The following is a 21,229-nucleotide window of genomic DNA, read 5'->3' as shown; positions in this document are numbered from 1 at the left end:
AGTCAGAGACAGGTTTTTATTTAAAATTTATTGTAATGGGGTCCGCGCAAAAGGAGGGGGTGAAGGGTGGGGAACATGCAGGGGACACAGGAACACGATGACATGGCCAGGGCCACAGCTTCTGTCGCGGGGGGAGGGATGAAAAGAAAAGGCCAGGGATGGAGCTGGGGTGGAAGAGGGAAGGGGGAGACACTGTGGCTGCATTCCCCCCACCCCCAGGAAGCACCTCTAGTCCCTGGATCCCCCCCATTTACCCTGGCCCCCTAAGGTTCCATCTCTTGTCCTGCCTCTGGCCCTAGTGGCTCCTTCTTTTGCTCCCCTTGACTTGTTTTCCCCTGACAGATTCTCAAGCAGGATGATGTTTAGGGCCTGACCCCAAACCACCCCACCTTATGAAGGTATAATCTCTGCCTTCCCTGTTTCTGCCCCTCCTCAAATCTCACCTTTCCCCCTCTCTGGGACAGAATCTTTGATTTCCCTCCTTCCTCTCCTCCCTCCCCGTGGGGAAAAAAAAAAAAAAAAAAAGCACCAACTCCCCAGGGAGGGGCAGCAGACAGTAGGGGGACACTGGAAGGAGGAGAGCAAGAAGGACCATCGAGGGAAAGGCTCACAAATCCCTGGAAGGGCAGGGCAGGGGATTACAGAGAGGAGAGGAGGTGAGGGCAGTAGCTACTCCTGTCCTCTGCCACCCCTGCCCACTGTCCAGGGGGCCTCAACACAACCGAGGGGACAGGTGTGTGTGGGGTCAGGTCTGATAGGGAGAAGAGAGGAGCAGGAGAAACAAATCATTAAAACCTAGCGAATTCCCCTAAGAAAAACAATTCTTCCTCCTTTCCTTCTGGAGGCTCCTTGGTTGATGGGGGAAATAGTGAGGAATTGGTGGGAAGAGAGAGGGTAAGAGGAGATGGTACCAAGGGACTTTCCTCCACTCTCCCCTCTCCCCCCCACCAACTTGGAGCTCACCAGGGCTGGGAGGGAAGTGGCTGAGAGCTCACAGGCACCCCCTCGGCCCCCGAGAGGGAGCCCACAGCTGTGGGAGGGGCTGCCACTGCCGCTGCCGCCGCTGCTGCCGCCGCTGCCGCTGCCATTGGACAAACCTCACCTGTACCTGCAAGGTGAGAAACACCAGATCACAGTGCAATCTGAATGGCAAGAGCCTTGCCCCTTGCCCCAGACTCTTTCCCAGACAACCTCCCGTGGGACACAGCCGTTGCTCACTTCCTGTTTGGTCCCCAGAGATTTTGGCCCGCATCCTTACCCAGTTCTCCTGAAAGGCCCTCCCTGTCCCCAGAAGTCTCCCTAACTTGGGTAATAGATGGGCATCCCTGGCCTTCCTAAGATCCCCTATTGGGCCCTTTGAGCCCCATCCCACACGCCCCATCCCACCCCCCCCAGCCATGCCCCACGCCTTGCCTGGTGGGTGCGGGGGTCCCCCTCAGCAGGTGGGCTGTGGCTGGGGGGCGTCTCCCGGGACAGGGGGGGCGGCCCCCCCCAGATGGGTCTGCATGTGGCCGGCCAGCTGGGCAGGGGTCTTGCAGTGCACGCTGCACAGCTTGCACAGGATGCGGTCAGCCCGCGGGGCCTGGAGCCCATGGTCCTTCACCGCGTGGATGCGCAGGTATGCTGCCGTGGTGAAGCCTATGGTGGGGGTGGATTGGGGTGGGGGGGGTGGGGGTCAGCCAGGTGGAGACCCCAGAGACGGGGTTGTTCTCCTAGGCTGGGGACACCCTCCTCAGATGGCCCTGTCCTCCTCCCACCACATCCTTGGTAGCCTGGGGCCAACTACTCTGCTGGGGCTGGTGGGGCATAGCTCCTCTGTGAGCTTGAGAACTGGTTGAGTGGTGTTGGCTTTTGGGCCTTGGTATCCACAAAATCCATCCTCTGTGGCTGGGGGATCTCTCCTGGGGTGACCGGACACTGATTCCTAGCCACTTGAAGAGTTGACCCTCAGCAGAGACGGCTGTGTCCCCTCCCTCCAGTGCCCCATGTAGTCTCAGACCGGTTACTCAGTGAAGAAGTGAATTTGTTTAAAAGCAGCTTTCTCTACTACTGAGGCAGGGCGAGTACTTGTTAAATCCCTGCCATTGTACTCCACTTGCCCCAGGAGCCGAAGACAAGAACCTGTGGCTGCACAGCTGAAACCTTGCCTTCTGACCCTTGGGAACTGGCTCTTTTGACCACTCCTTCCCCAAAGCAGTTGTGTCCCCCTCCCATCTCCCCACACACACCCAGAGGTGGATTCTTTCTGGTAGGTCATCTCCTCAAGCCATGACCTCTTCGACCTTAGTGATGATGTTTAGTCATCCCAATGTTGCTTCATTTGCTTTCTAAAGGGCTCTAGATGCCACGAGCTCTTGGCTACAGCACCTTTAACCCACATCTGTGGAAGGGCCTCTGGTTTTGTCCCCACCCCCCCACCCCCCACCCCCCGGCACCTCTCAGCATGTACCTTTGTTGCAGAGCTCACAGACATGGTGAGGGCCCTGGCTGTGCACCTTCATGTGGTCCGAAATATAAGCCGAGCTCAACATCTTGCCACACACATGACATGGCACCTTCTCCTCGTGTCGTACTGTGTGGGCCCGCAGCCGATCCTTCGTAGCAAAAGCTGCCTCACATTTCTGGGGAGGGGGGAGGGGCGTGGGGGGTGTCAGGAGAGTTAAAGCTTTGGGGAGTAGGGAGAGGGGGGCAAGAGGTTAAAGGAATCAGAGCCTTGGGGATCTTTGATCTGTAGGAAATGGGAGTGAGATGATGAGGCCTTGAAGAAGGGATGAAAAAATGGAGTGAAAAAGCAAAAAGAAGAGAGAGAAAAAGGGGGTCTGAGAGGCTGAACTCAGACAACTACAATGAGGATCAAAATCATGAAAACCAGGACAGGAGGAGGCGGGCTTCCTACCTCACATTTGAAGGGCCGTTCTGTTGAGTGCACTTGTCTGACGTGACTGTTGAGGTGATCCGGCCTGGGGATACGTTGGGGTTGGGGTTAGGGCCCCGGAGTGTGGAAGTGTCCCCGAGTCTGCCTAACAAAGTACAGCAGGCCTTTCCCTGGGTCCCTACATTTTCTCCCAAGCCCGGGGTTTCAGAGTCCTGGTAAGGCAGGAAATCCCTCCTCTGGCGCAGGGCTGCCTCGGCCTCCTCCCACTCGAGGCTGTTCTACAACCCAAGGACCCACCTCCTTTGCTAAGTACCACCCCCTGCTCCCTGGTAACCAGGAGAGGCTGTCCGCCCTCCTCCCTGGGAGTGGCTCCCTGTCCCCATTCTCAGAAGCCTCCCTCCCTCCCTCCCCACCAGCCAAGGCCAGGCCACCTCCATCGCCGACCGTCCCTCCCTCCCCACCCGCCTAGTGGGCGGCCGAAGCCCCGTGCACACCGAGAGAAGCTCTTGCCACAGTGGGAGCAGTTGTAGGGCTTGTGCACAGCGCCGTCATGTGAGCGCACGTGGTAGCTCATGCGGTCCTTGCGCTTGAAGCGCTGCTGGCACACCGGGCACTGGTAGGGCTTCTCGTCCGAGTGCGACAGCTTGTGTCGGTTCAGGTGGTAGACGTCGCGGAAAGCCTTGCCGCACATCTCGCAGGCGTGGTTCTTCCGGATGCGCTTGCCCGAGGCAGTCGTGGTCACCACGCCACCGGCGGCCACTGCGGCCGCTCCGCCGCCGGCACCCGCTTCTCCCCCTCCCCCGCCGGCTCCGCTCAGCTGGGGCACGCTCAGGAGGCTCAGGGGCACCATGGTGGGCATCTTCATAGCACCCGAAGGGACCCGGCCGGCTTTGGCTCCCGTGTGGATGGCCTCGTGCCTCCGGAGATTGTAGCCGTTCTTGAACTCCTTGGCGCACAGGGCACAGATGTAGGGCCCCTTGCTCTTTGTCTTCTTCTCCAAGGCAGATGCGACCGGGGCCACGGCGACCGTCGAGGTTGGGGCAACGACGGCGGTGGCCGCGGCTGCGGCGATGGTGGCGGCAGAGACAGGGGGCGCGGCCTCAGCGGCGGGCGCCGACACCGGAGGGGGCGGCGGAGGGGGCGCCGGGGGCTGCTTCAGAGCCGCTGTGTCCACAGTGGAGGCGGCGGCCGGGGCCGGGGGCGCAGCAGCAACGGCGGCGGCGGCGGCAGCGGCGGCGGCCGCGGCTGCGGCGGCGGCGGACTCCTGGGCGGCGGCAAGAACCGGGAGCAAGTCCACCTGGAGGGGCTCGGCCGCCGGGGCCTGGGGCGTGGGTGGGGGCGCCGGCGCGGCCTGCGAAAACAAGGCGCCGTGTGGGCCGCGGCCGCGGGTCGGCGCCCTCCCAGCCCGGCCCGCCACGGCCGGCCCCTACTCACCTGGAATGGACTCTGGGCGCAGCCCTGGGAGGCAAAGAAGCGGGACTGGAGCTCAGCCCCGACCTGCAGGGGGTTCTGGGCGTGACCCTGAGGTGGCGGGAAGGAGTTCATGAGGCCGCCCACCCCCCGGGAGTCCAGGCCCAGCACGGGGAAGGGGGGGGCCAGCAGCGTGCAAGGGAACACGGGGAACATGGCCTCGGCCACGGCGGGGCCCCCGGGGCTCAGCGGGGGCCGGGGGCGCGGGCCGCGCGGGGCCCGGGCTCGGGGCACCGCCCCCGGCCGGCCGGGCTGGGCCGCGCCGAACGCATGGCCCGCGGGCCGCCCCGCCGCCCGCGCACCCCGGCCGGCGGGAGGGAGGGAAGGAGGGCGCCTGGCGGGCCGCGGAGCGCGGCGGAGACGGCGGCGGCGACGCCCCCTGGGTGGGGGCGGGAGGCCCCGCGGGGCCGGGGGCCGGGGGCGGGGGCCCGGGCGGCGGCGGCGGCGGCGGCGGCGGCGGTTGGAGCCTGGCGGGGCGGGGTGGGGGGAGCGAGGGAGCAGCCTCGGCCCCCGCCGCGCGCGCGCCCAGCCGGCGCCTCGGGGAGGGCGGGGGAGGGCGCGAGGGAGGGAGGGGGACAGCTGCGCGCGCACCGGGCGCGCGGAGGGGGGGTGGGACGGGAGGGAGGGCGGGCGGGAGGGGGTGTGGGAAGGGGGGGTGGGGCGGGGGAGGGGGTTGTTACCTGGAAGATGAAGCTGCTCCAGTTGCCTGGATCCATGGCGGAGGGAGGGAGGGAGGTGGCTCGCGCTCACCCTGGGGCGGGAGGAGGAGGAGGAGGCGGCAGTGGGGGAGGGGGAACCCTGGGAGGAGGCGCGCGGGGCGGGCGGGAGGGGGGGAGGAGGAGGAGGAGGAGGGTGGGGGGGAGCGGAGCACACTGCGCGCGGGGAGGGAGGGCGGGCGGGGGGCGCGAGGACACACAAGAGGCTGGAGCGGGCGCGAGCGCGAGCGCGCGCGGGGCCAGCGGGAGGGGGGAGGTACGAGAGGGACTCTGGCGGGAGGAGGGACGGGGGGAGCCACCCAGCAGCTGGAGTCGCCCTAAGCGCGAGACCCCTGAGGCGGCCGCTGATTGGCTGACGATGGCGCAGGTGGTGGGCGCGCGGGAGACGGGGCGGCTTCTCTTTCCCCCCTCAAAGATTCCACCCCCCGCCTCCCTCCACCAGCGGCCGTTATTTCGCGCGCACGCGCACAAGCTCGCTGTCGTTGCCGAGCGGGAGAGTAGGGGAGCGCGCGCCGGGGGTACGGATGGGGCGGGGCTAAGCTCTAAGCGCGCGCCCGCCTAACGGTTGTCGTCCTCGGACTCTCGCGGTAGCTTTTTGTGTCCTCTCGGCCACCGTCCCTTCCCCCTCCCACTCCAGCGGTTTATTTACAATCCTGCGCTGCTTCGTGTTTTCCCAAAGATGGCGCCCAAAGAAGTTATCCCGCAAAGCTTGTGGCCCATCCCAAGAGCAATTATACCCCGGCCCCGCCCTCGCAGTCCCAAGAATCAGGCTGAAGCAACGGAGTGAAAACTGTATTTACAAGACAAGCAATTACACAAGGATTTAAAAAGAAAAAAAGGCAGAGTGAGGAGGAGAGCCGGCAGTCAGGAGGGTCCACAGCGCTGGCCCGCGGCAAGACCCAGGATGTTCGCCTGCAACACAGGAGGGAAAGGGAGAGCAGCGTTAGGGCCGGGCAGGGCACAGGCTAGAGGGAGGAGGGGGCCCGAGTCTCGTGAGCTCACCTTCAGGAACGACTCCATCTGTTTCCCGGATATGCCCTCCACGCGTTCTAGGTCCTCCACCTGGCAGGACAGCAGCGATGGGGAAGGGGTCTAGGGAGTGCCAGGCTCCCCCCACCCAACTCCATTCCGGGGCTGTCCTCCCTGGGATATTACCTGGCTGAAGGGCCCGTGGAGCTCTCTCCAGCCCACGATGAGCTGAGCCTTCTTTTGGCCAATGCGCTGCAGGCTGCGCAGATCCCGGGCTGACCCTTCATTCAGCAGATCTAATATTTTTTGGCGCCCATGGGCCAGTAGCTCCGGGCTGATCTGTAGCTCCCAGCAGTCCTCACCCTTCTCCTCCGGCTCTGAGGCATCCAGGGACTCCAGCTATGAGGCAGGAGGAGGTGAGTGACAGAAACAGCAGTAAACCACTCTGGACTCCTCTGCCAAGGATAGGAACCTAACAGCACCTACCTCCCCGCCCTCCCCAGCCTCTCTTTCCCTCCTGTCCAGTGTCTCTCCCAAAACCCTTCCCTCTGGTCACTCTCTGGGTTGATTGTCATTTTATCCGACTTGTGAAAGAGTAGAATAGTGTTGCTGTAAAGATCAAATGAGTTAATGAATGTAAAACACATAGTAAGCTCTTAAATCTGGTCCCTCATTTCTAAAAGGAAAGAATATGCTCTTTCACCCCTAGGAAAGCACATAGAAGGTACTCAACAAGTGACACACTCCCGATGTCATCTCAGTTTTTAGGTAGGTCTTTCAGTGTTGTTTCATTTCTTGACTGTTTAGGCTGTTTGCCTAAATGGGCTCTGAAGTTTGTAGAGGGCAGGACCCAGGCTGCACACTGTACCTAGTAAGTAGCTACTGACTGAGAGTAAGAGCCATCACGAAGAAAGGAAAGTAACAGGTAATGGACACCCACCCCACTAAGTACATTCCTATTACTGCATTTCATCCTAAATGCCCTATGAGACATCACTGCATTCAGAGGGTAAGCAACTTGGAAGGGTTGTAAATAGCTGATAAGTGTTCTGACAGGCCATGTAACTCTTTGGCCAGTACTCTTCTCACTAGAGCTCTCTACCCCTTAAATTCTCCTGGGTTCTAGGTATAGCCTAAGCCTTCGGCTACTCTCACCTTTCTCTTCCGGCCTTTCTTCTTCAAGATATGGATCTCGGCATTTGGGTATGCTGCCTGCTCCTGAACTGAAAGCAAGAATTGTGAGCTGGAATCACAGCAGAGGCCACTTTTCAGCCCCCCTGGTAGCCACTTGGTTCTTCCATTACTGATTCCCCAGTTCCCCTCCAGCCTGAGTTAATCTTCTTTTGTTCTGTTTCCACACGACCTTTCTTATACCTGTATTTGAAGCTAATCTCAGTTGGTCTTGCATGATAATCAGTCATGCACTGGTCAGTTTACCCCATGGTACTAAATGCCTGAGAGCAGTGCACCCAGCTCTTATTTCACATCCTCCTCCCCCTTCCCATGGTGGGAGGACATGAATGACATGAGGACAGCTGCTCCAAACACCTCCTTCCTTCTAAGATCTCTGTTATCTGGGCCCTCCTGGCCGCCAGAGCCAAACTTACTCAGTTGTAGGGGCATCACCACAGCCTTTTTGAGGGGCTTAGCCACTGTGACTGTGCGGCGGGCAAGGGGTCGGAGCATTGTGGGAGAGTAGTTCTCTTTCTCCTTTGGGTCTGCAGCCTCCTGGGCCAGCACCTTGGCTTCCAGTTCTTTTTGCTTCATCTTAAGCCTCTGTTAGAAAGGATCAGGGAGAGATATGACCCAGAACCAACTTTAGGGCAGTAGATGAGGACAGTGAGTGTGCAGGGCTCTGAGGCCTTAAAAGGGCAGGGCGAGGACCAACAGGAGAAATTACCAGGAGACAACTGGAGCCCAATGTAATTAAGGGCTTTCTAATGATCAGGGCTGTCCAGAGGTGGAACAAGCTTCCTTGTGAAATACTGAAGGGAAGTTCAAGCAGAGAGTCCTCACTTAATATGAACTGAGTTTTAGGAAATGGCAATGTCTTGCATTTGTACTTTTACCTGGAATTTTTTTTTCTCTCACCTCCTCACATCTGACCTCAATTATTTTTCAAAGTTCAGCCATGTTAAGGACATTCAAGCAGAAGCTGGAGAACTGAGGGATTCCAGTGTTGGGTGAAAATTGGATGCTGGTCCAGCCTTTCAGTGTCCTTCCCTATCTGAAGATCCTCGGGCTGCTTCTCAAGGCCAGTAGGAATCCCAGCCCCAACCCCCCAACACTTACCTCAATTTCCAGATCCTTCGCCTCCACTGTCTTCATAAGCACCATCCGCTCTCGCCTCGGGGTGCTCAGCAGAGGGGTCCCCTGGCTCCCCTGGGAGCCCAGCAGACGGTCCAAGGTTAGAAGGCGCTCCACCATAGCTGGGTCCATGCTATTTAGCTTCTGTAGGGGGCTGAGCAGACAAAGAGGTTACTCCCCACTTACCTCTTCTCTCATCACCCTCTCCAGCCGCAGATTCCCCTCATCCTGCCTTAACTTGGTGTTTCTGTGGTTCCAGAACCCTGGTGTTAACTTGCTAGGCAACCCTGAACAAATCATCGAGACTCTCTGGGTGCTGTGCCTTCTTCAGGCGAAGGGGGATTGATCACTACCTGCCCAAGTAACTTCTCAGGGATGCCAGGAGATCAGATGAGAAGCAGCATTTAATGAACACCTGAGTGGCAGGTATTCATGGGGTCTAAGACACCGCCCTGCCCTGAAGGCACTCACTGTCTTAACAAAGTAAGAGACCGCGATAAGGTGACAGCAAGGGCCAGGTGCCTGTCCATTTGGAGGGGCAGTCGGTGAAAGATTCACAGAGGAGGTCATCTTCAGCAGGGCTCTGAAAACCACTGAAGACCTCAACTGCCAAGCCTTTCTCCTGTGAGCAGTAGGAAAGGCCCATTCAAACAGAGTCCTGACTTAATCTGAATATGATAATGCCTAACACTTGTTCCTTCTGTCTGGAATTTTTCCCCTCACACCTGATCTCAATTATCATTCAAAGTCAGTTTGATGCCCCCTTTCCCACAATGCCAGCTTGATTGTATATCTTCTTTCTTACACTGTGAACTAGCTCCTCGAGGACAGAGACTGTCCTGTTCTTTGTGTGTAAGTGCCTAGAAGATCAGGATCAGAAAATACGGGTGAACACATAAGTCATTTCTTCCTTCCCGGCTCTCACAGAACAAGAGGATCCTCCTTCCTTATTGTGCTCTGTACTATCAACCTTGCATCATATACTGATGTTCCCATCTTGCTTCCTCAACTGAAACTTGAGCTCCCTGAGGTCAGGATCTGTCTAGGTCTGATGTGCCCCATTCTCTTGAGATTACCCAAGGTGCCTATCTGACAGAGACCTTGCCTGTTTCACACACAATACAGATGTACGGGTGTGTATGTTTCTCTGAGTCTGTACACATAGGAGAGGGGACTGCTGACAAATGGCTTAAGAAGGACAAGGTTGAGAGATGGGGTTCCAAGCGAATACAAGCACCAAGCACCTTTTTATGTATGCCATCCTTCCTTAACTACAATAGTCCCCTGGGGCAGACTGTACACGAATTCTTGGCCGCCTCAGGTCACATCTAGTCTTAGGACTTACAGAGTTTAGAGAAGCTTTATTTGGGCTAGGGGTAGAAAAAGGACAAAGTTCAAACTGCAGCTGGTTCCTTGAAGGGCTAGGTGGCCAGACACAGAAAGCAAGACCACTAAACAGGTGACCTGAATATTAGTGCATACTGGGCCATGAGGTGGGGCTATCAGAACCAGGGAGGGAGGCCACACACCTCCCTGGTTTAGAGAGGCTTTGTTTGGATTGAGGGTAGAAGCAGGGCAAAGTTAGGACAGCAACTGACTCCATGGAAAGTCACAGAAAGGTTGGACTCTAACATACAGACTGAGTCTCAATGAGACATCTCTCTTCATCTCTTATCTCCTTTGCTTTGCTCTTACCCTTGGGACCTGAAAGACCGGGTCCTCATTACTCCTTGAACCAGAAGCAAAAGTACTCATCCTTGAAACATCGGTGCCAAAATGTGAGACTTTGCTGACTGCCTAAAGGGGTTGGAAAACAGAAAGGCGGGGCTAGGAGCTCAAGGGGGAGCCTCCTTATGGCCCCCAGCTGCAGCGTCAAGGCTGGAGGTTGATCTTAGCACTTCAGTGAATTCAGTAGAGTAGGATTTTGGGTGAATCCAGTGGAAGAACAAGTTTACAGCTCAAGCATCCGACAGGCTAAACCCAATGCTACTCTGCACCCAACCCAGACACAACAGGAAAGGGAATATGCCCAAGACCCCTCCCTCTCTGCTCACCTGAGTTTCTGGGAGGCAGAAGATGGAGCTGCTGGGGGTTCAGGACTCCCAGTCTCCTCTTCCTCAGGGCCTCGGGCTCTCTTTGCTTCTGATGGGCCTAGCAGTTCTTTCTTAGACAGTTTAATAGGTGCCAAGACTAGGGGAAGATGGCAGGGTAGGGGAAAAAGGGGGTGTCAACTTCTATGCTGATGCTTGGTGGACTCAGCAAACTCCCCAGCTGTCCAAACTGGGCCTTTCCACTCCTACCAACCCCGGTCCTCACCATGAAGCTGTAAGCTCTCATTGGTAAAAGGTCGATTGATCACCTCCTTGGACCTGGCTGCAAAGTTGAGTGCAGAGACTGTGTCTAGGTAGAAGCGTCTCTCAGGGGCAATGTTGGCGATCAGGATGCTGTGGGCTGAGCCACCCAGAGAGTCCTGAGGGATGGGGCAGGGTGGGTGGGTCAGAAGCCCCACCTTCCCCTTCCCTGACTGCTGTTCCCCAACACCCCAGCAGGCCTGAGAACCCCCTTCTCCAGCTCCTTTAACCCGAGATGGGAGGCCTGACCTGCAACAGGCGAGTAAGCTTGCTGTCCCGGTAGGGCACCCGAGGGAGGCCCTGGTTCAGCGCATCGACCACCTTGCCCAGTACAAAGAGGGAGGTGTTGATGGCTCCACTCTCCTTCAGCCGCAGGCCCTTGTTGCCTGTGCGCCGGTTGTCCTCTGAGCCAGCCAAGTCAATCAGGTAGAGTTTTCCCTCCCGCTGGCGAAATGGGGCCAGACGTTCCCGCTGATCCACCTGGGGGTAAGAGCAAGGGCTCCAGTTTAGCTTAGGCTCCAGGGGCTTCCCAGGTCCTCACCCCTGTCAGTGGGCCTCACCTTAACCAGGAGCACAGCGTGACTGCGGGAGGAGCGCTGGTTGAGCCGGGTGGCTCCTACTGTCCGATTTCGACTGGCTGGCAGGAAATGCTGCTCAAAATCAGCAAAGCTATTGATGGGCTTCTGCGTGAGGCCCGGAATCAGGATGTTTCCTCGGCAGTCTTCTCGGATCACCAGGTCTCCTGATGAAGGTTCCAAGAGGTCTAATACCTGTTTGAGCAGTGGGAGGTAGGGCCAATCCTCCAGTTACAGGCTGCTTACTTCCTGGCTATCAGGCTCCTTTTCTCTGCTGATTCTCAGAGTTGTGCCATCCACTACCCCAACCTCTGTCTTTCCAGGTCTTATGCCTTCTTGCTAGAGCAGAGCTTCATGTTCCAGAACTGGGTCTGATTTTGACCCTTTGTCTCTTCCCTCCCCGATCAGAAAGGGGCCTCACCTTTTCCTGGTAGATCTCTAAATAGGACATAGTGACAGAGAGGGCCCATGGTCGGCCCTCAGCGCTCTCCTCCCTTGTGAGCTGTAGGAGGTCCATGAGAGCCCGGGGAATCACCCCAGGTTGCTCTGGGCTGCCCAGCATTGTGTGCGTCTTCCCTGGAAAAGGAGTGGAAAGAGCTGTGAGAATTTCTTCCCCACTCCCGAGCCCTTTCTGACCCATAGCTGTTCTGTATCTGGCTTCCTCACCTGCTCCTGTGGGCCCATAGGCAAGCACACTGGCATTCTGCCCTTCCAACAGGTGCCTTAGGATGGGCTGCACTGATCCTGCATAGATGTCCTGCTGAGAGCTCCTCTCCCCATAGAAAGCATCAAACCTGCAGGCAGGAAGAAAGGAGGGGATTAGTGGAGGGTTCCATTCTCGCCCAGACCTAGAGGATAAAACTGGTCTCAGATTTAAGAGTCTCTATCCTTTTTCTTGCACAAAGACCTAAGAAAGCACCCACTGAACACCGTTCCATCCCCGTCTCTGTATTGGTGTAGAAACACAGAGATGAATTTGATGTCCCTGCTCTTGGGAGTTCTGCAGCCTGATGGCATAGATAGATACCCATACTTTGCTGCAATTCAGGAAACGAAGATGAGAACGCACTTGGAGTAGCACTCTGCCTGGGGAAGGAGGATTTTGCCAGAGAAGAGAAAGATACTCTAAGTATCAAAAATAGCACACAAACAAGACATGGTATGAAAGGGCAGGGTATATCACAGGATATATAGAAAGTAGTATTTGTACACTGTAATGGAGTAAAGAGAGGATGCTGCTTATGACTAGATGAGACTCAACACACCTGTAGTCCATTCACTGCACTCCAGCGGAGAAGCTGTGGCTAAGGCCACAGCAGGGATTAGTATACGTGGAGTGTAGCATGTGTTAGGGTGAATGAGGCTGGAAAGAAACTGAAGCCAAATTGTCAAGGGCCTAGAACAGGGCTGGCAAACTTCTTCCATAAAAAGCCAGATAGTAAATATTTGGGGCTCTGTGGACCACATGGTTCCTTTCACAACTACTCAACTCTGCCGCTGCAGTCAGGCAGAAAGCAGCCACAGATAATATGTAAATAAACGAGCGTGGTTGTGTTCCAATAAAGCTTTATTTACAAAAAGATTCTCAGCAGATTTGACCTGCAGACTGTAGTTTGCCACCCTCTGGCCTAGAATAACAGGCCAAGGAGGCTGAACTTTAAATCTCCAAAGGAATTTTAAAGTAGCTGCCCTTGCGAGTTCTGTCCCCAAACGTAGGTGGTTGCCTCCAACACCACCCAGCTGTAGCCTGGGTTGGCTAGCTGGTCTGTGCTCCCCCAACCCTTCCCACACCTCCCCAAGACCTGAGGTGGGGCTCTCCAGGATGCTGACCTTTGCTGCTCCTTCCCCACTTTGTGCCTATTTCCCCTGTAAGACCGTGAACAGTAACTTGTGTCTGATTCAGCCCCCAGTCTTCCCCACAGTATCCTACAGAGAACCTATCACAGTGGGCACCTATGAACATTTTCTGAATGAACAAACAAAGGTGTGGTGAACAAAGCTGTGCTAAGGAAGGAGCAAGGATCCTGAGGAGGAAGGTCTGAGAAACTGTTTGGGCAAGTGATAGTGTGAGCAGGCCTAGAAGAGAGGATAGGAGGTAGAGTGGCCTGAACCTTACTGGTATTTGAGAGTCTCCTGGTGGTTCCTCCAGTTGGCAATCTCTAGAGAAGAGCTGTCCAGGCCCCGTACACAGGGGGTATCATTTTCTCCAGCTGCTCCATCCACAAATGGCCGCAGTCGCACAGCTACCCTTACTCGAGCTGGAGGTGGGCGCCGGCCAGCTCCCACCTTGCTTAGCCGACAGCGACCGGCTCCTGGAAGAAGATAATCTTTAGGTGTGAAGTATGGTGGTAGCTTTGCTGAGAAGTAAGGGTAGCAGTCTCGGAGGAGGAGGTAGTTAACTTAGCTGACCCCTGAAGGATGAGTAGGGTCACTGCCAAGCATGCCAGGCAGAAAGAAAGGCACGTGCAAAAGCCTGGAGGTGTGAAAGCACGGCCCCCTTGGAGGACTGGTGAGGCAGGAGAACTGTGTGTTCTGTTGGTGAGGGCGAGCACAGAAGGGCAGGATGGAAGAAAAAGATGAATCAAATACATGGTCTTGGGCAGAGTGCAGTGGGGCGGGGTGGGGCGGGGTTTGAAGGAGAGAGATTATCTATAGGCTGGGACTCTAAACCAGATCATGTACTTAGCAAACGTTAATATTTATGAAGCACTGACTACATGCTCGGCACACTTTAATCTCCATGGTGTCACTGAGAGGTAGCTTCCGTTAGTCCCATTTTACCAGTGAAGACGCTCGTAGAGGCACAGCAGCTCTTCCAAGCACCTCAGTGTTTTATGCCTGGAGCCATGCGGCTATTACTTTATCTTGTACCATAATCTACATTGTGTCTTTTTGCTCTTCAGAGGAATAAGCAGAACAAAACTCCAGCATCTTAGTAGACTAGAGACCCCCGTAACCTTGACAACAGAGGCAGGGAAGGAGGCCTGGAGGCTGGGGTCCTGCGGATACCACTGGGAGGGCTGGGGCCACAGCTCATTTCAGGGGAAGCTCTTTCCACCCGGGCCATGCTGTGGGTGTCCCCAAGCTTGGCCTCATTTCCTATCCCACTCAGTAAGTAGGTCCAGTGGGGTGTAGACTGTAATGCATACACAAATAACCTGGAAGATCTAGTTAAAATATGAATTTGGCTTCAGTCCCTGGGGAGATGCCTAAGGTTCTGCATTTCTAGCAACTCCCAGGTGATGCTGCTACTGCTGGTGGGACACACTTTGATCAGTCAAGGTGTAGCCGACCAGGACCTCATGGGGTTGTTCTAGGATTAAGAGTTGACATATGCCCCTATCTAAAATCAGTCAATGAACTGCCTGACCTTTTTTTTTTCTTTTTGCGGTATGTGGGCCTCTCACTGTTGTGGCCTCTCCCGTTGCGAAGCACAGGCTCCGGACGCGCAGGCCCAGCGGCCATGGCTCACGGGCCCAGCCGCTCCGCGGCATATGGGATCCTCCCAGACCGGGGCACGAACCCGTATCCCCTGCATCGGCAGGCGGACTCCCAACCACTGCGCCACCAGGGAGGCCCCTGCCTGACCTTTTTGTGCCTTTGTTTCTTACCTGGAGTTTATTATACATATAAATACATACATACATCATATGCCCCCTGCAAAACTGTTAATGATGGTTTTCTCTCAATGGAGGATTATGTGGGTTTATTTTCTATGTTACCCAGTTCTGTAATGCTGTAATGTTTGCATTAAAAAATAATAATAAGGGCTTCCCTGGTGGCGCAGTGGTTGGGAGTCCGCCTGCCGATGCAGGGGACACGGGTTCGTGACCCGGTCCGGGAGGGTCCCGCATGCCGCGGAGCAGCTGGGCCCGTGAGCCGTGGCCACTGGGCCTGCGCGTCCGGGGCCTGTGCTCCACAGCGGGAGAGGCTGCGGCGGTGAGAGGCCCACGTACCACAAAAATAATAATAATAATAATAATAATAAAAAATAATAATAATGACACTGTGGACATCTTTGGAAGGGATAAGGTTAAGAGGCAGCCCCCAGTCCCTTTCTGTCCCAGCTCAGTTTGCAAAGGCGCTAACATGCAATCATCTATGGTAAGCTTTCTGTTTAGTTTGCTTCCCACAATTAAATCTTAAGTCATTTGGTGGGGGGCTGGGGGGGATTATGAATTATTTTTATCATCAGAAAACAGTTAAGATAAAACTAAAAAAAAAAAGAAGCCTCTATTTCTGTGAGGATTGAATGGGCTGAAAAAAATCTTACGAGGAGGGTATTTCTCTGTTTTATATTGGAGGATACCATGCTATAACTCACAGCTAACAGCAGAATTCAAACCTAGATCTCATCTCTAAAAATCTGCTTTTAATGAGGATGTCGTATTGCCTCCCTGTCATGTACCAGCTGGGTACGTAGGAAAGTTCTTGGTAGCTCTGACTCTCTCCTTTTTTGCTGGTGGTAGCAGCTGATTGTTGTGAACCACAGGCCTCATATAAGGCAAGAGGCTGGCCAGCACAGAAACAGCAGGACAAAAAGGTGGACAGACTAACCCTGGGAAGAACCTTATGCATAAGTAAGGTATACACATAGCAGACAGTCCATTCCAAAAACTGGGCCTCGGACTTCCCTCGTGGTCCAGTGGTTAAGAATCCGCCTTCCAATGCAGCAGACGCAGGTTCGATCCCTGGTTGGGGAACTAAGATCCCACATGCTGCAGGGCAACTAAGCCCGCACGTCACAACTACTGAGCCCATGGGCTGCAACTACTGAGCCCGTGTGCTGCAACTCTGAGCCGGTGCACTCTAGAGCCTGCATGCCACAACAAAAGATTCTGCGTGCTGCAAGGAAGATCCCACATGCCGCAATTAAGACCCAACACAGCCAAATAAATAAATAAATAAATAATTTTAAAAAACCCAAAACTGGGCCTCTGTTCCTCCATATGACAAATGAAGCTAGTAACACCATTTCTCACTTTAAGGTTTACAAAGCACTTGGGCATCTAGTTTTCACTTGACCCTCATAGCAATCCTAAAAGTCAGAAGTAGAAACCTGCAGATGCACCTGTGCAGATAAGAAAGCTAAGATGCAAAGAGGTTCACTAACTTGTCAAAAATGTGTGCAGGAGCCTCTCCTTTCCTATCTTTCCCAGGGTTTTTTTGGTGAGAACAGAGAAAGATGGCAGATACAGAAGCACTTAAGGAAGTTCAGTTATCAGTACAAAGGGAAGGGGAAGTCTGGTGTTGAAGAAAGAGTATAGACTCTGGCTAGACAGGGCTGAATTTAAATTCCAGCTCTAACACTTATTAGCTTGTGACCCTGGGCAAGTGATTTAATATCCATATGCCCCAGTTTCCTTGTCTATAAAATGGGGTGGGGAGGGCCTTGGAAGAGCTTAACAAGGATTGAAAGAAGTAAAATGTCAACAGAGTAACTAGTATATAGTAAGTAGGTTGGTAATAATTCAAGGTTGGAAAAAATTCAAGGTAAGATGGCCTGGGTTCTAATCCCAGCTCTGCCACTTACAACTAACTAAATAACCTGGGGAAATGATTTTCCATTCCTGTGCCTCAATTTCCACACCTGTAAAAGTGGGAATAAATAAAAATAACTACTCGTTGGGCTGTTAAGGCAATAATAATAAGGTAATTCATGTAAAAGTGCTTAGCACAGCACTGGTACTTGATAAAAGCTCAGTGTTTTATTATATATTGATCCATTTTCCAAATGAGGAAACGTCAGTATAGAGAGGTTAGCTAGGTTGCCCATAGTCAACAGCTAGCTAGTGACAGTTTCAGATGAAGGTCTAACTCCAAAGTTCATTATGTGATTCCTTGGGCCTTCTCAGCCCCTTCATCTTTGTATCCCCATGAGCCTTAGAGTTGGAGACAAGTTCCATCTACTAGCTGTGTGACCTTGGGAAGGCTTCTTAACCTCTTCAAGCGTTAGTTGTTTTTTTGTTTTTGTTTTTGGATAGTTACCTTTTTTTTAAAATTAATTATTTATTTTTGGTCATGTTGGGTCTTCGTTGCTATGCGCGGGCTTTCTCTAGTTGCGGCGAGCTGGAGCTACTCTTCCTTGCGGTGCGCGGGCTCCTCATCGCGGTGGCTTCTCTTGTTGCGGAGCACAGCCTCTAGGAGCATGGGCTTCAGTAGTTGTGGCACATGGGCTCAGTAGTTGTGGCTCAGGGGGCTTAGTTGCTCTGCAGCATGTGGGATCTTCCGGGACCAGGGCTCGAACCCGTGACCCCTGCATTGGCAGGCGGATTCTTAACTGCTGAGCCACCCGGGAAGCTGAAGCCTTAGTTACTTGTTATAAAAATGACAGTATCTACCCTCATAAGACCGTGAGGAGTCAGAGAAATACTGTACATACAATGTTTAGCACAGTGCTGGCAGTAAGTATTCAGCAATGTAAGCTATTGTTATTGTTATTATTACACTCTTTCTCTTGCTACTCACTCCCCTCAAGGCAGCAACTCACTTCTGCCCTGAGCAGGGTCACCAATGACCTCCTTACTGCTAAATACAATAGGCAAGCTCAGTCCCCATCCTGTTTGACTTCGCAGCAGTATTCAACACCCTTGATCTGCTTTCCTTTGGGAAACGTACTTTTCCCTTAGTTTCCCTGCCACCCACCAGCTCTCTACTCACTCCTTCTCAGTTTCTGCCAGTCTTAAATGTTTTTCCTAAACTCTTTCTATCCTCTCTCCAGATCAGGGTTGCTCAATTTCTGCACTATTGATATTGGGGGCTGGACAATTCTTTGGGGATGGGGGCCCCCTGTGCACTGTAGGAAGTGTAGCACATACACCCCCTGCCCCATCAGTGTAACAACCAAAAATGTCTCCAGACATCACAAATGTCCCCACAGGGAACAAAACTGCCCCTAGTTGAGAACCACTACTGACTGACTAATCATGGGCAAGGTCACCTGCTGTCTTGGCTTCAGTTACCACCTCAAAGCTGATGACTCCTAATTGACACCTCCACACCACAGGCTCTCCTGAACTTCGGATCTGCATTCCCAGCTGCTGCCCTGACACCTCTTCTTACATGGTTCTCAGGTTTTTCAAACTCCACCCATCTTAAGCTGAATCCTTCCCCATCTCTCTGCAACCCCATCTTCCTTCTATGCTCTCTAATGTAAATAAATGGAACCAACCCCAAAGATGGGAGAGTCTTTCTTAACTCCACCTTCTCTCTCATTTCCCACACCAGTTCTTCATTAACATCTGTCAAGTCTACCTTTTTAAATGAGTCTACTTCTCTCCATCCCCACTGCACAATCTTTGCCAAGGTTGTCTTCATCTCAACAGCCTCCCAACTGGTCTCCTTGCCTCCAGTCTCATTCCCTTCCAATCATTCTCCCTCCACTTCCTTCCTTGTATTGTAAGCTCTCAGTCAAATGAATTTCGTTCAATTCCTACAACACACCAAGTTCTCTCACACCTTTGGGCCTTTGCATATGCTATTCTCTCTCCCTGGAATATCTTCCTTACCACCTCCTGCCGCCTCCCAAGCAATTGAGGTAAATCCTTACACCTTACTTCCTCTAAAAAAAACCCCTTCCCTTGTAAAATTACTGCCCCATTAAGGCTCTGTTAGGTAAGCCCATGGCTCTCCATGGGCTCTCCATCCAGGCACTCATCACACTCCACTGTAACTGCATATCTGTCTGTCTTCTCCAAGTAACTGAACTCTGCTCACCTTTATATTCCCAATGCCAGGCACAGACTAGGCTCTCAGGAAATATTTGCTGAACAAATTAAGATCTGACTGACTAACATAAAACATTGGCTTGTTCGTTTCCTGTTTTCTTCATAAAAGTGGCCACTGCCATTCTTGCCTCAAAGCTCACAATCCAGGGGAGGACAGATGGAGAGTCACATGCACACATCTGCCAATGGTAGAAGAGTCTATCCCTTTCATCATAAAAGCAACTTCGAGGTTGGGCAAAGCTAGCACTTCTAATTATTTCTCCTAATTTTCCCCTCTCCCACAACTCCCAAGCTTCATTCAACTTAACTCTTCTTTTACTGATGAGGAAATTGAGCCAAAGAGAGCATCTTTGGACTCTTTACATCATAAATAAGAAATCGATCATTTGGTGGTCTTTTCGTCCCACCAAAGCCTGGCAAACTCCTATCCAACCTTTGAAACCCACTTCAAATATCATTTTCTTAATGAAGTCTTCCCAGAATACCCAAGGGTTTACTTCAGCTTCTGCGCTCCCTATAGCAGGTTATACATATCTCTCGTTGCTTTTCATGTTATAGATTTATATGACTATCTACTGAAACAGACTATAAGCTCCTCTAGGGAAGGGACAATGTTCATTCAAGCATTTTTATGATATCTACTATGTACCAGACACAGTGGGTCTTAGAAGGGTGAGGGGGTGTTGTGCTCAGACAGCAGGAATATCATGTGCTTGGGCATAATGGTTAAGGGCAGAGGCTCTGGAATCAGACTGCTTGGGTGTGAATTCAGACCCCAATATTTACTAGTTGTGTTAACTTTGGGCAAGCTTTTTAACTCATCTATGCCTCAGTTTCTTCATCTGTAAAACAGGAACAATAACAGTAAACCACCTCATAGCATTGTGTGGAGATTAAATGATTCATCATCATAAAGTACTTACAACTGTGCCTGGCACCTAGCAAGGGCTCAACACGTGTTTGACATCCTACTAGATAGCTGTTTCTTCACAGGGGCTGAAAAACACTAAGGTCTCAAATACATTAGTATGGTGCCCATTATAATCACTGATCAGAATTCAGTCTACAGGAACAGAGCAGAACAAGATTCTGAATGTCCTAACAGCCTTTCCAACCCTAAAATAGCGCTGACTGCCAAGGCTAGAGCGTAAGGAAACAAACAGTCCCTTATTTCCCTTTTCTGTGATCTCAGCACATCCTATGCTGTCAACTCACACCCAGCTGCAGCCCGTCTGAAACTCTTACCTCTCTCAGGGATCTCCCTGCACCCAAACAACACGTCATACATGAACCCTTCCCCCAGACGCGCATCCAGCTCCCTTTTGTCCCTATGGTTAGAGTATTAGCTACTCTTCGCTCGCTTACTCTTGTAATCTGAGATGGATCATTGTCCCCATTTTACGAAGAAAACTGAAGCTCACAAGGGAAAAGTGCGCTGGGCTCAAAAGTGCGCCGGAACCAGGTCTCAACCCAGGTCTACAGATCTGCGTCGAGAGCAAGAAACAGTGAGGAGGAAGCAGCCTACGACTCCCATACCCCCAGCCCCCCCCACGCCCCCGCCCCCGCCCTATTCCTGGATCTCCTGGACAACTCGCAGAGCCGGGACCGGACTCCGACCTATCGCCCCACAAGTCTCCAGACCACGGCACCCACCCTGCCCGGGCTCGCGTACCCGAGGTCGCCGCCGCCATCTCGCGTCGCCTCCGCGCTGCGACCCCAGCGTCCATCCTACTCCTTCCTTGGGCCCGCCTCTCCATTCGAATTTCCCGCTGCCCCGCCCTCTTTCCCGGGCTCCACCAATCACGGCTACTTGCCGCCGGAAGTCCCAGCTTGTGCCTCGCCCCTATTCCGCCCTCTAGGGCTCGCCTCCGGGTCCTGTAAGAAAAAGTTTCCCCTGGAGTAGAATGCATGCGCGCACGTCGGCTACGCGGCCGTTGACGTCCGACTGGCGCTACCGCGCAAACTCCGGAGTCCGACGCGTTGGCGACAGTGGCCGTCGGGGGAGCTGGTGAGCGCCGCCCGGCACTGGGTTCCTTTTACCTTCTGGGTTTCGAGGCATAGATTTGCATTAAGTGTAGAGTTTTCGCCTCATTTTTTTACCCCCTCAAATAACTACGAATTTTGGTACGAATCAAGCAGAGGGGGATCGAAGGCACTTCATCGATTTCTCCAAAAATTTCTCTGAACTGAATACAATTTTTGCTATTCTAGTGGCATAATAAGTCACATTATAGGAATA

The 21,229-nt window shown here is 53.5% G+C and overlaps 2 protein-coding genes across 5 annotated transcripts; both read right to left on the bottom strand.

Annotated features, from left to right (window-relative positions):
* Positions 1 to 9: 9 nt before the first annotated feature.
* Positions 10 to 5,111, bottom strand: MAZ (MYC associated zinc finger protein). 4 transcript variants are annotated; one of them, XM_060078538.1, is made up of 7 exons: positions 5,026 to 5,111; positions 4,310 to 4,396; positions 3,370 to 4,226; positions 2,897 to 2,960; positions 2,450 to 2,621; positions 1,414 to 1,638; positions 1,022 to 1,108 (listed from the first exon to the last, which is right to left on the bottom strand). In XM_060078538.1, the coding sequence occupies exons 1-6, from the start codon at positions 5,059 to 5,061 to the stop codon at positions 1,436 to 1,438; spliced, it is 1,419 nt and encodes a 472-aa protein (XP_059934521.1). In that variant the 5' UTR covers positions 5,062 to 5,111; the 3' UTR covers positions 1,022 to 1,108; positions 1,414 to 1,435. The 4 variants fall into 4 exon arrangements, with proteins under 4 accessions (XP_059934522.1, XP_059934523.1, XP_059934521.1 ...); XM_060078539.1 differs by lacking the exon at positions 1,414 to 1,638 and having other exon boundaries at positions 10 to 1,108; positions 5,026 to 5,109; XM_060078537.1 differs by lacking the exon at positions 5,026 to 5,111 and having other exon boundaries at positions 4,310 to 4,569.
* A 727-nt stretch (positions 5,112 to 5,838) lies between these two features.
* Positions 5,839 to 20,747, bottom strand: KIF22 (kinesin family member 22). The gene is made up of 14 exons (XM_060078047.1): positions 20,663 to 20,747; positions 13,380 to 13,575; positions 11,930 to 12,057; positions 11,685 to 11,839; positions 11,249 to 11,458; positions 10,938 to 11,168; positions 10,654 to 10,807; positions 10,392 to 10,527; positions 8,323 to 8,491; positions 7,638 to 7,806; positions 7,186 to 7,253; positions 6,217 to 6,429; positions 6,064 to 6,123; positions 5,839 to 5,973 (listed from the first exon to the last, which is right to left on the bottom strand). The coding sequence occupies exons 1-14, from the start codon at positions 20,745 to 20,747 to the stop codon at positions 5,926 to 5,928; spliced, it is 2,022 nt and encodes a 673-aa protein (XP_059934030.1). The 3' UTR covers positions 5,839 to 5,925.
* Between the last annotated feature and the right edge of the window lie 482 nt (positions 20,748 to 21,229).

This window comes from Mesoplodon densirostris, chromosome 16 (assembly GCF_025265405.1).
Source record: "Mesoplodon densirostris isolate mMesDen1 chromosome 16, mMesDen1 primary haplotype, whole genome shotgun sequence".
NCBI classification, from domain to species: Eukaryota; Metazoa; Chordata; class Mammalia; order Artiodactyla; family Ziphiidae; genus Mesoplodon; species Mesoplodon densirostris.
This window is presented reverse-complemented; position numbering and strand designations above follow the sequence as displayed.

Bases quoted from the DNA above. Each gene is read 5' to 3' on its own strand.
- KIF22 (XM_060078047.1), bottom strand. From the start codon at position 20,747: ATGGAGAGGCGGGCCCAAGGAAGGAGTAGGATGGACGCTGGGGTCGCA. The intron at 7,254-7,637 runs GTAAGTTTGGCT...TCTTGCTTTCAG, and splicing joins GGTGATGCCCCTACAACTGA to TTCAGGAGCAGGCAGCATAC. The intron at 6,430-7,185 runs GTGAGAGTAGCC...CCTGCCTCATAG, and splicing joins AGAAAGGCCGGAAGAGAAAG to CTGGAGTCCCTGGATGCCTC.
- MAZ (XM_060078537.1), bottom strand. From the start codon at position 4,501: ATGTTCCCCGTGTTCCCTTGCACGCTGCTGGCCCCCCCCTTCCCCGTG. The intron at 4,227-4,309 runs GTGAGTAGGGGC...TTGTTTTCGCAG, and splicing joins GCGCCCAGAGTCCATTCCAG to GCCGCGCCGGCGCCCCCACC. The intron at 2,961-3,369 runs GTGTGCACGGGG...ACGTATCCCCAG, and splicing joins TGTGGCAAGAGCTTCTCTCG to GCCGGATCACCTCAACAGTC.